Source organism: Pseudophryne corroboree, chromosome 5 (genome assembly GCF_028390025.1).
Source record: "Pseudophryne corroboree isolate aPseCor3 chromosome 5, aPseCor3.hap2, whole genome shotgun sequence".
Lineage (NCBI taxonomy): Eukaryota > Metazoa > Chordata > Amphibia > Anura > Myobatrachidae > Pseudophryne > Pseudophryne corroboree.
This window is the reverse complement of record NC_086448.1, coordinates 590,208,194-590,224,816: the sequence shown is the minus strand read 5'-3', so window position 1 is coordinate 590,224,816 and position 16,623 is coordinate 590,208,194. Positions and strand designations below refer to the sequence as shown.

Sequence of the window (16,623 nt, the reverse complement as noted above, 5' to 3'; positions counted from 1 at the left end):
CAACTGTGATAGATTTGGACACGTGTCCTAAAGCTAAAAACTTGCTAATTTAGCATATTATTGCTGGTTAAATAAACATAAATTGCATGCATGCACTAGGAATTAGTAACCACTGGTTAATATTGCACTTTGAGCTCAAATAAGATGTTAGTAGGCACGGCAGTTCTTGTATTATCAAAGCCTGTTTACCAGTGTAAAGCCAATCCTATAATCCAGTTACATGTACTGTAGATGCACATATATCCTCTCAATGAATAGTGTCCACGTGTATAATATAGTCCCATGTGCATGGAATATGGTCACTTACTCACTGTGGGCCACGTAACTGGCACAGTGGGGCAATGTAACTGGCACAGTGGGGCATGTAACTGGCACAGTGGGGCATGTATCAGGCACAGTGTGGGGCATGTATCTGGCACAGTGAGGTATGTAACTGGCACAGTGGGGCATTGTATCTGGCACTGTGGGACAATGTAACTGGCACTGTGGAGCAATGTATCCGGCACTGTGGGGCATTGTATATGGCACTGGGGGGCAATGTAACTGGCACTGTGGGCCATTTTCAGTGGCCACACCCCTTCTGGAGCGTGGCCACACCCCTTCTGGTGTGTGGCCACGCCTTTGACGCGCGCACATGCTTCTTTTGCTATGTTTTTTTTTCCTTTTGGGGGGGGGCACCATTTTACATTTTGCCCTGGGCTCCAAAAACCCTAGTTACGCCTCTGCCCAGGCGCAAATTTAAAATGAGACTGAAGTATGAGTATGAAACCATCGGGGGATCCAGAGGTGGTCAGGGAGAGGAAAGCCTTGAAGGAGAGCACATTCCAGTTCTACCCAATGCTTGGAACCAGGTGGGAGAAACCAGTCAGATAGTTGAGATAATAGGGTGGCCTCACGGTACCTAGTCAAGTCAGGAAGGGTGAGACCCCCCTGCGGTTTAGTCCAGGTCAGGCGAGAGTACACCATTCTAGGGGGCTTGCGTTTCCAAATATAAGAGCATTAACCTCCGCTTTTGTTGCAGTAAATTAGAGGGAATGGCATAAGCAGGTGCACAAAAGAGGTACATCAGTTTTGGTAATAACATCATTTTGAATGCCACTAGACGGCCCAACCAGGAGACCTCGTGATTCATCCAGGCTGCCACCAGTGACGCCAACTGAGTCAACAGCAGGAAATAGTTAACTATATGAACATCAGAAATGGTAGTAGGAATGTGAATACCCAAATATGAGAGAGGAGTATCTTTCCAAATGAAGGGAAAACGAGTCTTCAGAAACTGCAGACTCACAGGGGGGATATTAATGGGAAGAGCTTCTGTTTTGGTAGCATTCAATTTATAGTAGGAGGCTTCCCATAGGGTTTTATGTTCATCTGTATATTTTTATTGCCCTTACAGTCTGTCACTCTCTCCTACCTTATGTGATGCTATGTGAGGTCTCTCACTCTCTCCTTCTTTATACAGTAGGATGCTATTCCTGGTCCCCCTATCCCTTACCTCCTGTTCTGACAGACCCAGGGAGTATTGCTGCTGCGTTACTCTTTACACTTTTAGGTCCCTACAATCCCTTGTAATTATTTCTACTCTGATCCATTCTTTTAGTTTATGTGTCTTACAGTATTTATTCACTTGCACTACTTTGGACATACTTGCCCTACTTTCTTCTTTCTCCCTCCGCTAACACACACACACACACACACACACACACACACACACACACACACACACACACAGTATTTATTCCAGAAGTGACTTATTTCTGTGTTCTATTCTAGTTTCTAAACACCTACAGTAGTTGACTATTCAATTGCAACTAATACCTGGTCCTATGTTTTCAATGTAACTTCATAATTCAGCCTTCTGGACATGTCTATCTCTAGACCCCCATGAAGGCTAAATAAAATTCTCCACAAATTCCCCCATTTGATGATAAAGTAAAGGCTGCTACTGTATTTATATTTTCTATAAATTCTTGGTGCTCAGCTTGCACCGCTCAAGTAGGATGCACACAAATCTGTTATCCATGGACACATCATTAGTTATATGGATCTTAGGAACAGAGAACCAAAATGAAACTACAATAGCTGAGTTGTCAGTGAATGTCCACCATTTAGAGGCTGCCAACAAGCTTAACCCCAATGTGAAACTTTATAGAAACCTGACCCTAGCTAGAAGTGAACTTAATGCTATCCTGTCTTAAAAAATGAGAAGTCCCTTTACTAGCTTAACCATGATTTTTTGAGAAAAGTAATAAGGCAGATGCTCACTAATAATTTCAAAGCTCAAAGATTGCAACTGCAATCGGGTATATTAAAAAGGAGAATGGCACTCTTCAGTACAACCCCACAGAAATTAATTGTACTGATTGATCAAGGCATATTACATACTGCATGTTTCTACAATATTTCCAGACAAACTTCAACAAGTAGTGTTCTTTACCATAACTCTTTTACTGCGGTGCTTGCCAGAGGCATTCTCTCTGACTTTTTTGTGTCACCAATAGCACCAGGCAGGACTGACCCCTCTGACACCTCATATTTGCTTTCATAATCAAATGTCTTGCCTAGACATCTCTAAACTGGACATCTACAGTATGCCAACACAGTAGGTTGATCACAATACAAACTTTCAATATTTGATGATGTCATCCTCTCACTTTCCTTGTCAAACTCTTGAGAACTGTCTGAATATGGAATCAGGTTATAGGATGGGCCACAATAAATATGAGATCTTACCTTCCCACCTCATGGAGTATTTCATAGAAACTAAATTTCAACTTTACATGGAGAAAGGACTCTTTGCAATAGCTGGTGGTTAATTTAACTAAAACATACAGTATGACTAACTTTATAAGGCCAATTATATCCCTTGTTTAAGTCAATTGATCAAGATTGATACATTAGGGAAAGCTCTTCATCTCCTGGGTAGGTTGTTCTGAGGAAGTAAAAAAGAAAATGATTGGTATCAAACTATGCGCTTGAGATGAAATTGAAGCTGCCCACAACCAGTGATTATGTGTCACCTACACACCTATACATACATAAATAGAAAAATATATTTTCACTGTGTATACAGGCGCTACATAGGTGTACTGTATATTGAATAATTTTTTCCTTCAAACAAAATAACACTTGTTCACTTTTAAAACCTTTAAACACATTAAAAAACACAACAGTGCAGATGGTAGTAGCTTATTAATTATCCGTGGAGAGTAATTATGCATACTCCTACCAGAAAAGATGGTCTACATAGGTAGACAGTTAAGCATCTATGTGGAGCAGATACAGTGAGTCAAGCATTCTTCTCTATTTCATCATATTCCTCCATATTTGAAAGGATAAACAGAAAACTCCACATAGCATAATACAATTTTTTAATAACACTAAAAACAATTAAAAGAACAAAATAGTGGGTAAATAATGGACTCTCACCAATGGTATTTGTCTACACAGCAAAGTAGACAAATATAGCACGTGTAAATAAATCAAGCAGGTTTCCCTGGTTTGATAGATGATAAATACATCAGGTTCAAGTCCAAGATGGTCCCCACATTCTCCTAAGGACTTGAACCTGGTGTATTTATCATCTATCAAACCAGGGATGCCTGCTTGATTTATTTACACGTGCTATATTTGTCTACTTTGCTGTGTAGACAAATACCATTGGTGAGAGTCCATTATTTATACTTTATCCTTTAAAATATGGAGGAATATGGTGAAATAGAGAAGAACGCATGACTGGCTGTGTCCGCTCCACATAAATGCTTAACTGTCTACCTATGCAGACCATCTTTTCTGGTAGGAGTCTGCATAATTACTATCCACAGCTAATTAATAAGCTACTACCATCTGCACTATTGTGTTTTTTTAATGTGTTTAAAGGTTTTAAAAGTGAACAAGTGTTGTTTTGGTTGAAGGAAAAAATTCTTCAATATACATGTCTGTAGTGTCTGTTATGTTCTAAGAAAGTGTCATACCTAAACTTTTGTAGTATTTTCATTTACCATATTCTCAATCACAGTGACCTATCCTACACTCAACTTTCTTCAATCCTCATATTATAATAATGTATAGAACAATAAAAAAAACCTTACAAACATAGGGAAATTTAGTCTAAAAGACCATCGGGAGGGGATTTGGGGCTAACTATGCTCCATTAGTATTATATTATCTGCCACTAAAGCCAATTGGCAGTTTGGTACTCTCTGCTTCTTGATAAATGGTGGGTAAACCTGGCGGATTTGATAGGGAAGGATTTGATGTCTCATCTTCCCTGGCCTTTAAGCAAACATTGACTTGAGTATGTCCTTTTGGTCCCCACTGTTGCACTTATGCTTTCCAGTTGGGACAATCTAAATCAAAATCTAGTTATCTCTTAATACCATTCCTCTCAGACTCATTTATGAAACCAACCCATGTTTATTCTCAGTCAATCAACCCACATGGCATTGGCTTGGATTGCCTCAGGCTTAACCCATTTCCAAAATATAGTAGAAAAATTCACCCAGCAGTATTTTGCTGATATTAAGGAGTGGAATTGTACTCACCACTCACTTTATCAATACACAAGAATTCAACACTTTGCATACTGTATATTGACTTTTACCCACCCCTCATATCCCCTCACCATTCAGAAGAATTTGTATATTCAGGCCCAATGATCAAGACAATATTTTAAACTTAAATAATTCTACTGTATACTGACCTTGGAGGCTACATCTCCAACTGCCCATGAATTGGCCTTTGGCTATTAGTTAGAAATCTTATAAAGTGCTCACCAGATGGGACTTAGTCCCTGAGAGCTTCCACCAGATCTACCCATGCAGGTCTGACCTGTGTTGGGACACTACAGACACACTGGTATGCTCTTCCACATTTGGTAGAACTGCCCAAAAATTACTCCATATTAGAACATGGGTTAGTCACGTATCACCTCTGTGATTTCCCTCAACTCACCTCTGCCACCTGTCAATCTGCTTTTTTGTGCTGCAGTACCCCAGATAGCAAAGCAAACCAACAAGTTAGTTTTTCATATCTCTTATGCTGCCAAGTATCAATTTGGTCATAACTGGAAAAGATCTGATGCTCCTGTTTATCAAGAATTTTGAATAGGATCTGGTGAGTACTAGAGATACTGAACTCATCTAAATTTGGGGGATCTGAGTTGAACTGAGTCCCGGCTTGGATCCCTTTATGGTATCTTATTCAAAGTGAGCCATGATTGGGAGCTTCCCTTTGTTCAGAACTCAGATTTAAAACCAGAATCTTCGGTTTTGGATTGCTAGCAAATCTGTCCCTGGTGATTTCAGGTGCCATTACACACAGGAGAAAGTGGTAAAAATTGACTGGAAATGACTAGAAATGCATGTTATTGATATTAATAATACTGTAGGAGAAAAATAAGTCCAAATACTGTACCTCTTTTATCAATTTTCAAGAAATCCAAAACCAAATATGTGCCAAACCACTTGAGTGTGGTTTTGGCAAAACTGAAAACTGAAAAAAACAAACCTGAGGGCCAGGACTAGCATACATTGTGCTGTTTTTTTAAAAATATGCAACACTTGTATATCCGTGTGCGACTGAGTCAGTGTAGCAGCAGCAACTTTTTTCCAATACATTGTGCTCCATATACAGACTCAGTCACAGGCAATATACAAGTGTTGCATATCAAATTAATCCTCTGGGGCATCCTAGTCAACATCTAATTCTAACAGGGATGCCCTGGACCAGACAACTCATACTGCATGGCATATTGAGGCAAGATTTAAGAGGAATAAAACACAGTGGGCAAATTTAATTTTATTTAATCCCCATGCTACTCTTATGACAACGTGACTCCTACTGGCCCTGAGTGTTTATGGCCCTCATTCAGGATCAGTTGCAGTTTGCTAAATTAGCCAAACTGCAACTGCTTGCAATCACATGCTGGAGGCCACCCAGCACAGGGCAAGGCCTCCCAGCATGCAAATGACCATCAGCGATGTGATCGCAATTCAATTGCGATCACATTGTTGTCCCCGCAAATTAAGGGATGACCCCCTGCCTGCGTAGCCTAGCTGTGAAGGCAGGTACAGGGCAGCCATCTTACCTGCTGCAGCAGTTGCATGTGACATCTCGCGACTGCTTCGAAAATTGCCCAGACCCGCCCGTGTTTTGGAAGCCCACCCCCGCAATGCAGTGTCACCACCCTCTACCACCTGGTGAACTACTCTGTCTGTCAATTAGGCAGAGGCATTCATATCACTGAGATCCGAACACATCTCCCAGGCTGCACACATACAGAATGCGCCCAAAAATTGTCAGTGTGTGATTGCATCTCAGATGCGATGCATACTGAAAAGGGCATAACATACTGTATTAGTTAGTTTTACAATCAAAATCCCCCTCCGACACGCAGTTTAGTTTGCTTAAGTTATAACCATATCCTTCCCAGTCTTTTCTTCACCTTTGGTCCCTTGCCCCTTTTTCATAACCCCCGTGCCTCTATTACATTTATTTACTTTCTTTTTCTTTAAACCATTCTCTCACATATTTTCCAGTTTCTGTAGGGCCACATGGTCCAATGTCTACCCCACCCATAACTACATATGCCGCTTTCTTACTGTTAGGGATGAAGTATTTTACAATCGGAGATTTCGTTTTCCTTTCCTCATTATTGATGTTTTGTATAAGTGATATCTCTTTCTTACAGTATTTCACATATACCTGTTTTATTGCTTTGCGTGTTTTTGTCATTTACTGTTGCCATTTGTTATCACTTTTATATTTTGCAAAAAACAATAAAATAAATTATTGAAAAAAATATTTACATGATTTTACATTTATATATTCAAAGCCTTGTTCCTTGACATTATTTGCGGAAGTAGGATAGGTGGCTACATTTTACTCATTTCTCAATGTGTTTTTTTATTTTTTATTTAGAATGTGTGACACAGGCGAGGGGCTGTTTACATTTCAGACAAGAGAAGGAGAAATGATTTATCAGAAAGTCCATTCCGCTACACTGGCAATAGCTGAACAGCATGAAAGGCTAATGTTAGAACTGGAGAAGAAAGCAAGAGTAAGTATATTTATTATTGAAATTAGTTGTTCAAATATGAATTGTCATGTTCCATATTTATGTATTACTGATTACTAGTTAATTAGTTTTTGAGATATTGATTTATTATAAAAGAAACTATGGGGTTTATTTACTAAGCTTCAGGTTGTAAAAACATGTTTTTCTAATAATAGCATTGCCCTTTTACATTTTGTGCATAAACTCAATCGGTTTGTTTTAAGAATCCAACGATTAGTACAGTGGTTTTCAAACTGTGTGACGTGGCACCCTGGGGAGCCTCAGGACACTTGCAGGGTTGCCCTGGGTTGGTGGTCCAGGACCAATTGAAATTATTTATGGTCAATGTAATAAGCAAAACCAGTGCTTTTGGCTTCAAATCGAAAATATGTGGACAAACAGAAGCAAATCCTGTCCCTCTACACATAACTGAGCTTAAGGTTGACATATAAACACAATTAAGTTAATTTAATATTTCTTTCTAATTTCTCAATAAGAAAAACTTTTGGCTTAGGGGTGCCATGAAAAAAATTATGTTACTCTTGAGCATAGGTTCTCAAATTCGGTCCTCAGGACCCCACACAGTGCATGTTTTGCAGGTCTCCTCACAGAACCACAAGTGAAATAATTAGCTCCACCTGTGGACCTTTTAAAATGTGTCAGTGAACAAGTAATACACCTGTGCACCTGCTGGGTTACCTGCAAAATATGCACTGTGTGGGGTCCTGAGGACCGAGTTTGAGAACCTGTGCTCTAGAGCGCTGTGATTCAAAAAGTTTGGGAACCACTGGCTTAGTAAATAAACCTTCAAGTATGGGTATGGGGTCTCACAGTTTTTCAACCCTTTTTGTCTTAGAAACTGGTATAAGGCTTCCCAGGAAAGGAACATGATTTGAATTTATATAAGATAGATTGCTTGGAAAGTTAGTTCTGGGAAATAATACATGAGACAGTTACAAGTTTAAGCACTGACAACTGGTAACTGGAAGCCCTTCTCCCTGCATCCATCCATCTATATATTTAGATCACTATGACAAGTTATAGATATAACCCAAACAGGGTTTCACTATCATTGCCTTTTACTAAAGTAATTTGAATTTTAACATTTTCAAGTTATAAAGGACATTAAACGGTCCTAATGAAAGAAGGACATGTTAATTTCATTGCCTTTAGATGAATACCACACAAAACAAAACAAATGTTTTTTTTCTTTGGCTTGAAAAAAGTGAACAAGTTAATAATATTTTATCCCTAATGTTAGCATTGCTGCCTTACAGAGCTGGGTCCATACATTTGATATGTCATGTGAATTATAGTTAAAAGACTACAGTGCTGTAAATTTAGTGTTTGAGCCCAATTGCTTGCAGATAAAGGATTAAACGTCAGAGAGAATCCGAGACAAAGGTAAATGTTTGTCACACAGGTTGGCAGGTAATCAAGGGATAGTCCAGGGACATGGTCAGGAAAAAATCCATGGAAATAAGGGCTGGAGTGAATGTCAGACGAAGACAAATGTGATATTCCAGAAGGTCAAACAGCAAATCCCTAAATCCAGGATAGCTAGAGTAAAGATCAAGCACCATAATAAGGCACTGGTGCTTACATTATTCTGGTTCTAGATTGTAAAACCCTCTGACACCTAATCAGATTACTTAGCCCCACTAAGTACTTTTTACCATTGCTATCTGGTAGCACTAATATGCAATGAGGGGCACATACTGTAAGTTAGGGTTAAGAGCATTTTACACTAAAGAAGCAGAAGAAATGTAAACGTATAGTATTTGAATTGTGTTGTAGTGCAGTTTGGTGGTAATGGGTAATTGGGTATAATAATTTGTAGAAGATGTCTACGAAATGTGTTAAGCTTGCCCAAAGAGATTAGTTTATAGGTTTGTAAGCAAGTGTAAAGTGTTGTAGCATCAGGGATGGTATTCCATAGAAAGACTGTAGTTGATTCAAGTCAAGTAATTTGACATGGGCGCAAATAATGAAAGTGTGTGAGAGGGACAGATCTGGGGCAAGTTATTTCATCTAGTTGACAGATACTTAGAGTCAACTAATTTGTCAGAGGAAGGGTCAAGTGGACTTGCAGAGTGGAAAGAGAAGAAGAGAGTGTATTGTGGTTGACATGGAGCACAAAGAGTAGCCATAGCCACTTAATCAAGGGTTGTTTCTAGACTTCAATAAAATGTGTGACTGCCAGATAAATACATCAAACTGTAGATATTGGGGATAGAAGTAGTTACAGAAAGGTGGAAATTGAGATTTCTGCAGTTATGTGAAGTCTTGGTAGAGTTATGATTTAAAGGTTGTGAAAGAATTCAGATTTGTTTTAAAAGTTGTAAAAACGTTCCTTCCTTTGGTGATAAGGGATTTCACAGTGAAAAAAGTTTAATAGTTTTCATTGTGGCGTCAAATTGTAATATCATCCACAGTAACAAAGACAATATAAGAATACTTGCTCTTATACTTAATTTGAACAAAATAATATTTAATGCACATATCCTTAATTTCTCATTTCTCCTCTGCCAACAATACATAGTATTTCACCATTAAGCCTCATCTTTTTATATGGCCCCATATCCCCTTGGTGATTTTTAATATTTTTACATTTTCAGTAGTGGGAACATTATCCCACATCACATCTTTTTCAATTCTACTCTGTCAATATAATGAACACTTCTTTCATGATTTTAATAAAAGTTATGGCAACTGCAAACAGAAATATATATGCACGATATAAATCCTTCATATTTTAACAATGACAGCACAATCAATGCAATTAATTTGGTCTAAAATACATTGCTGCAGGTGTCACAAATATATTGCTCCCATTTGCACCAATTTACCTTGGATGTTACCAGTTTTTCTTTTTGGAAAACTGTAATGATGAATTCATATTTTTTTTAATACCTCTCAACACTACAATTTTTTGGTGTAGATTGTGTCTGGGGCATCTGAAAGCTAAGCTGCTCCCTAACCCTTTGTTTATCCAAAACTCATTGTGGCCAGATGTATTGTGCAGAGCAGTAATGAGTGGGACATACCTCCCAAAATTCCAAATAATTAGGACAAACAATATACTGTATCTCTTGGAATGTAGACAGTGGCTATCACAACCACTGCATTGCAGGCAAAATAATATTGTTTTTTCAGCTATGCCAGGCTCATCCTAATGTTGGACACCACCTCTGTACTTGTCTGAAAAATAACTGGTGCTACCAGCTTTTTAGATAAACAATAGAAACATAAGAACATAGAATTAGAATCAATTGGCTCATCTATTCTGCACCTTTTTGTAACCTCAAATGTATTTGATCCTTAGTTCTTTGTAAGGATATTATTACAGAATGCCTATCTCAAGCCTGTGTAAAGCCTCTGCCAACTCTGATGGGAGGCTATTCGACCTATCTAGTAATTTTTCCTCAAGTTTCCTTTAAACCCACCTCCTTCCAATATCAGTATGTGTCCTTGTGTTTTAATACTTATTTTCCATTGAAAAATGTATGCCTCCTGTACCTTGTTAAAACCATTTATATCCCAGACTATACATATTATGATATTTTAGTCTTTCATGGTAAGTTTTATGGTGTAAACAATGCAGCATTTTAGTTGCCCTGCTTTGTACAGTCTTAATGTATTTATATACTTCCGAAGATATAGCCTCCAGCACTGAACACAGTATTCTACATGAGGCCATACAAATGACCTATACAGTGACATTATTACTTGTTTCATTCTGCTACTGATTCCTCTCCCTATGCAACCAACCATCTGACTTGCCTTCCTCAATGCTTTGTTACATTGCTTACTTGTTGTCAAGTCATCTGAAGTAGTGACTCCTAGATCCCTTTTTTACTATGTTTTTTTTCCATTATATTGCCATCAGTGGTGTATTAAGAGAGGAGGGGCCTCTGCAGTTTCCATCTGGGCCCCCTCCTCTCTAGGCTGAGTGTAGAGACACTGGGCACTAGGGTCAATAAGAGATCCTAGACCTGCCAAAGAGTCTAATGCGCATGTGCAGGTCTCTGGGCAAATGGTGTGGTGGACATTTTTCTGGTGATTTTCCTACTGTGCATATGCAAAACACCTGGAAAATGGGTCCTGTGCCACTCTCCTGGTGATTTCTGCAGCACTGCTGCCACTGGCAGGGGACTACGGATAGGTAACTATTAAAAAATAGGCCCCATCCTCTAAAGCAATGGTTTTCTAGGATAGAGTTGTATATTGAAATGGAGGATCTTCATCTTGGTGTAGAGAAACATGAGTAATTTAGCTCTATCTGATGCTTTTAACTTGAGATTAAATCATCAGCCATGGCCTTAAGGGCTGTAATGGTTCAAGATCTAGGCACCCTAGGTATGCCATTTTCCCCCCTCTTCTGCACTTTGTTCCTTTGCCCCATATCATTTGGTCTGTTTCCATGGTTTCTGATACTTTTTTCTGTATATCATTAAAGTGCACACTTTATATTTGGCTGTAATCATCTATTTTGATTCTGTAAAAAGAAGAATGTATACCAGCGCTGGCTGAACAAATTACTAAAAAGATGGTTTGCTTTATGTAAAAGAAATAACAATTTATTAACAAATCTCATATAGACAATTTAAAAGAAAAGGAATTCCTATTGCCACTAGGTGGCGATGTGAATTAAAATGTCTCATCTGGACTAGTTGATTGAATAAATTTAGCACTCTCCTATATTGGCAATGTCCGTTCCTAAAGGCTAGGACAGCCTCCCCATGTGCATTCACTGTAAGGTAAATAATTACCAGATCCACAAGGTGATGAGCATCAGCATTAGGATAGTCCATTTATAGCTATAGAAGTGGATCAGACCGGTTCGATGAATATATCCAGTGATGGGAGAGAATTCCAAAATGTGCCGAGGGATGACGGAAACCTTGCAGGCAGGTTTGGAGAGTGAAGTCCAGATATGTGGAATAAGCTCAACGCGTTTCACTGGTATAATCAAGCTTTTTGTTTTTAGCTTTTATTATTTTCATTTTACACTGGTGCGGAGCACCTGGATGGATGGACAGATCATCCCTTTCGGAAACAGCAGACAAATTACTCATTTCAGATAGAGCAAACAAAGCACCCCTGGACTGATACTGATAGGACACACCAGCCCCTGGATGTTACTGGGTTAATTTAATTAACACTGGGGCAGATCTGCCTGGATGCATGGACAGAACACCCCTTTCAGTTACAGCAAACAGAGCACCCCTGGACTGACACTGATGGGATACACCTGCCCCTGGATGTTATAATTGGTTAATTTTATTAACACTGGGGCAGAGCCCCATGGATGTATGGACAGAGCATACCCTCCAACATTGTACACATGAAAACTTGTACAAATTAGGAAAGGGGGCATGGCCATGGGTAGAAGGGGCGTGGCAATGTCCCCTTTCCTATACTTTCAATGTTAATTTGGAGAGTCAAAAATCTGTACAAAGCCCTTTTTGTCAGGGACAGACCATAAAAAAGGTACTGTACCTGCCAAAAAGGTACAGTTGGAGGGGCAGGGCACCCCTTTCAGATACAGCAGACAGAGCACCACTGGACTGATACAGCAGACAGAGGATCCCTTTCAGATACACCAGCCCCACACCAGTCAGACAACACAGTACTGAGACAGACCCATCCATTCAGTACACTCTCCGCAGCCGGAGTGAAAATTGTGTTGATCATCAGGGACCTTTATAGAATCCAAAACCCACGAGAATCCAACAGCGGGATGATGACATTTTGGGATCCGAATAAGGTGGAAAACCCTGTGCCGGACTCAGATCCCAAAGTTCTGGTGGGTCCTGTTCTCAGAAATCCGGACCCGCTCATCTCTAGTATATACTGTATCAGATCACTACTGTAAATCAATGGAGGCTTGAATTGCACATCCTCTGCTCTTCATAAATATGACCCTAAGTAGTCTAATTGGCTTCTAGTAAAATTGTTCTATGTGACTATGCTAGAGAAGGTATATTGTAAACTCCACTGCTACATGAACAGCTATGCACTGTACAGAGCTGTGTAATCTGTACTTTTATCAACACATAACAATGAATCTATTTAACATATCATCTAATCATTTAATTAATTGATTGTGTATATATAGAAATCTTAATGTCATTCATTAAAACTAAAATACGAGCCAATTGTCTTATCTAATAAAGTGCACATAGTGGAAAACTATTTGCATCCCTTAGCTTTAATTAAGCTGTAACCTGAATGTTAGCATGGATCTGTACGTGCTTTGTTAACACTCATTTAAAAAAGGAAAATTATACTGTACATCAATAGTTTGATTACGACACCATAAACAGACACATTACAGTACGTGACTAGATTGCAGATTGTATCTAACCTCTGTAAAATGTTATAGAAAGCACTATTAAATTAGCTGTTCATATAAATCCATACACAGCTATGACTAGATTTGGTTTACAAAGTCTGTTATTAAACTCATATAATCTGTCAGACATTTTCTTTTTACAAATAAACTAATCTGAAGTTATGTATATATAATATATATATATATATATATATACAGATAGATCCACGGTTATCTTGGCTTCTTTGCTGCACCTAGGCACACAATGGTTTATTGACATAAACCCTTCATCTATTGTTCTCAGCTGCAATACAATACAGAGAATAAAGCAGCAGGGGATTAAGTCATTACAGCGGGGGATTAAATCCGACTGCCCAGTCTCAGGTAATCCTATTAAAGGCCAAGATAAACATGGACCCATCTGTATATATATATATATATATATATATATAGAAAGATAGATAGATAGATAGATAGATAAAGATATACTCTTTTGTTTATATATATATATATATATATATATATACATATGCACCAAGGAAACATGATGTAGTACTGTAGTTCTTATACTTTAAGTAAAGTACTGTATAGTCGTTTTTTATGCAAAGAGTTGTGTCTGAGTAATGTCATTAGCGAACACACTTTCTATTGCGTGCAGCAAATTAAATATGCCCAGCAAACTCTGGATCTGCAAATAAAACAAAAGTCTGTAACTGTCTTTAAAATGATTTCACACTTTGCATCATGATGTTAATTAATTGGAGAGATTTAGCCATGGATCATCATCTGATTATTCATGAGTGACCTGTTATTTATTAAACATATTCCAATTGGATTAGTGATAATCCTTACTGGAATTAAATACTAAGTATGTTTTGTATTATTGAAATAATTGATATTTTTTCTTTGTACAATGGAACATTTTAGCACTCTAAATGAATGCTAATAATTATTACATTTTTCTGGTATACTAGGTGTTCTACCTGTTCTTCACACAGGAGTTTCTTTTTTTCACGGTTGTAAATATAAATGAGTGTTAAAAATTTGAGGCTGTACATTTGAGATGTCCTAATGTAAGTAAATACTAATCCATGTTTCTTGGCGTTACCCGAGGAGCACCCGTAGCAGATACGGTAAAAAGTGACAGGACCATTTTTGTAGTTTATTAAATTCTACACATTGGAAGTCCAATCCAACATTTGATCTGATTGTCCGTTTGTGTGTTATTGTTCACGCAATGCAAGTCACACATTGGTTGTGACATCATTATGTCAACCCCCTTTTCATCCCTGTAGGGGAGGTTTATTAAAATTCTAATTACGTAGTTTTACTATTTGCCACCTGCAGAATGCCTATGTTACATTTAATCTTCCTAACATATTGGGAAGTAAGAGAATTAGTGATGAGTCATTGAGTGAGTGAGTGAGTGAGTGAGTGAGTGAGTGAGTGAGGGCTTTTGCATCTTTTTAGTTTATAAAATTCTACACACTGGAGGTGCAATCCAAGTTTTAATCTGATTGTCCGTTTGTGCGATATCGTTCCCACAATGCAAGCCACAAATCGGTAATGATATCTTTATGTCAACACCCATTTCATCCCCTTAGGGAAGTTTTTTTTTTAATTGTAATTACATATTTTTCCTATTTTCCACCTGCTGAATACCTATGTTAGATTTCAGCTTCCTAACATATCGGGAAGTAAGAGAATTAGATATGAGTGAGTGAGTGAGTGAGTGAGTGAGTGAGTGAGTGATTTTGCATTTATATATATAGATTTTAGGTAGGGGACAAAAATTTTATTATAGAGGTCACCAGTCACTAAAGGGCTTTGATATATATAATATTCCAGTCCTGACATTCTTTCATCTCATCCTCCTCTACACACATTCCTTTATCTCCTTTTTCTGTTACTTTAAATCAAAGAGCTAAACTGCATTGATTTCAAATATTGCACAGTTCTTATGATAAATTGCTCATACTTTGCTGTATGTATAATAGGTAAAACTTTGTGTGCCAATTAAGTTGGTAAGTGAAAGCAATAAATACTGCTAGGGTGTAATGTAGAGTTGACAAGTCACCTTAAAATGATGATTCAATGAAGCTATACTGTATGAGGTTGCAATATTCCATCTTCAGAGACCTTTATAAGTTACTGTCAAAACATAGATATAAAAATGTTCTTTATTGGGGCAATTTAATTAGCCACAGGACTTACCACAGGCTTTTAGCTACTGGGTGAAGAGCTCAGAGCTATTCAATTACTGCCTGTGGTAAGCCAGGGGGATGCTAACAGAAATTAGCATTAAGTGCATCATCAGGGTTTACCGCAGGCTTACTGCATGCTAATTGCATAGTCCCAGGCATTTACCTTGGGAGTGAATAGTGAAAGTCAGCAGTAACTCTTGTGACATTGTATTATCCCCTTAGTCTGGTTTCTAAGATTAACTAAAAGTAACAAAATCCTATATCATACTAATAGTGACCGATATTCCTGAAGCAGAACTGTGGTTGAGACAATGCATTCCATTGGAATAACAAAAAAGGAGAAAGCATAGTTTAGGTAGTAGCAGTTTTCGGGCATAAATGGATATTTGTCTTAAGTGACATGATTGAGATACATAAACTGTAAATAGTCTGAGAACCTTTAGGAGTTAACCACTAGTTATTATAACTAATAAACTAATAACTAGAAATTATGACACTGGGCACAATTGTTGGGATTTAAATAAGGTCACAGCTTTTATTAAATTTTATATATAAGGAATAAAGGAGGCTTAAAAAAGCATTGTGAAATTCAGCTGTAGCCAAGATGTACTGCATAAACAATTGGGGTTGCACACTGATCTTAGAAGGCTTACACTCTACTCCCTATTAGCATAGCACAAATCAGGCCCAACCTTAAATGAGAAGCCCAGGTCCCTCTTTCAGCAGAGTAAGTTCACTTTGTGAGTTAAAGTGAAGTACAGTCAAGATGCCAATACTGCGTTAAAGTGAAGTAAATTGGACATGACACCAATCACTATACCATGCAACAAAAACACAATAGGGAAGGGTTGGCAGATTAATCCTGGAAAAAAAAAGTTTACCTGAACCTTTTCTATGAATTCCTAAGACCATCCCCTTATATGCTATGATAGACTAACTGGCTGCAACAATAATTGCCGATCATTTGAACTACAACAACTAAGAACCCACCTATTAGCTTCAAGACTAGACATGTATGTAGCATT

At 38.1% G+C, this 16,623-nt stretch overlaps 1 protein-coding gene across 3 annotated transcripts in view; it reads left to right on the top strand.

The window, feature by feature from the left end:
* The window catches only part of DOK6 (docking protein 6), a 799,313-nt gene that overhangs the window by 561,002 nt on the left and 221,688 nt on the right, over nucleotides 1–16,623 (top strand). For all 3 annotated transcript variants that reach the window (XM_063923391.1, XM_063923390.1, XM_063923392.1), the window contains exon 6: nucleotides 6,922–7,060. In XM_063923391.1, the coding sequence (XP_063779461.1) occupies nucleotides 6,922–7,060 (139 nt within the window). The remainder of the gene's footprint in view (nucleotides 1–6,921; nucleotides 7,061–16,623) is intronic.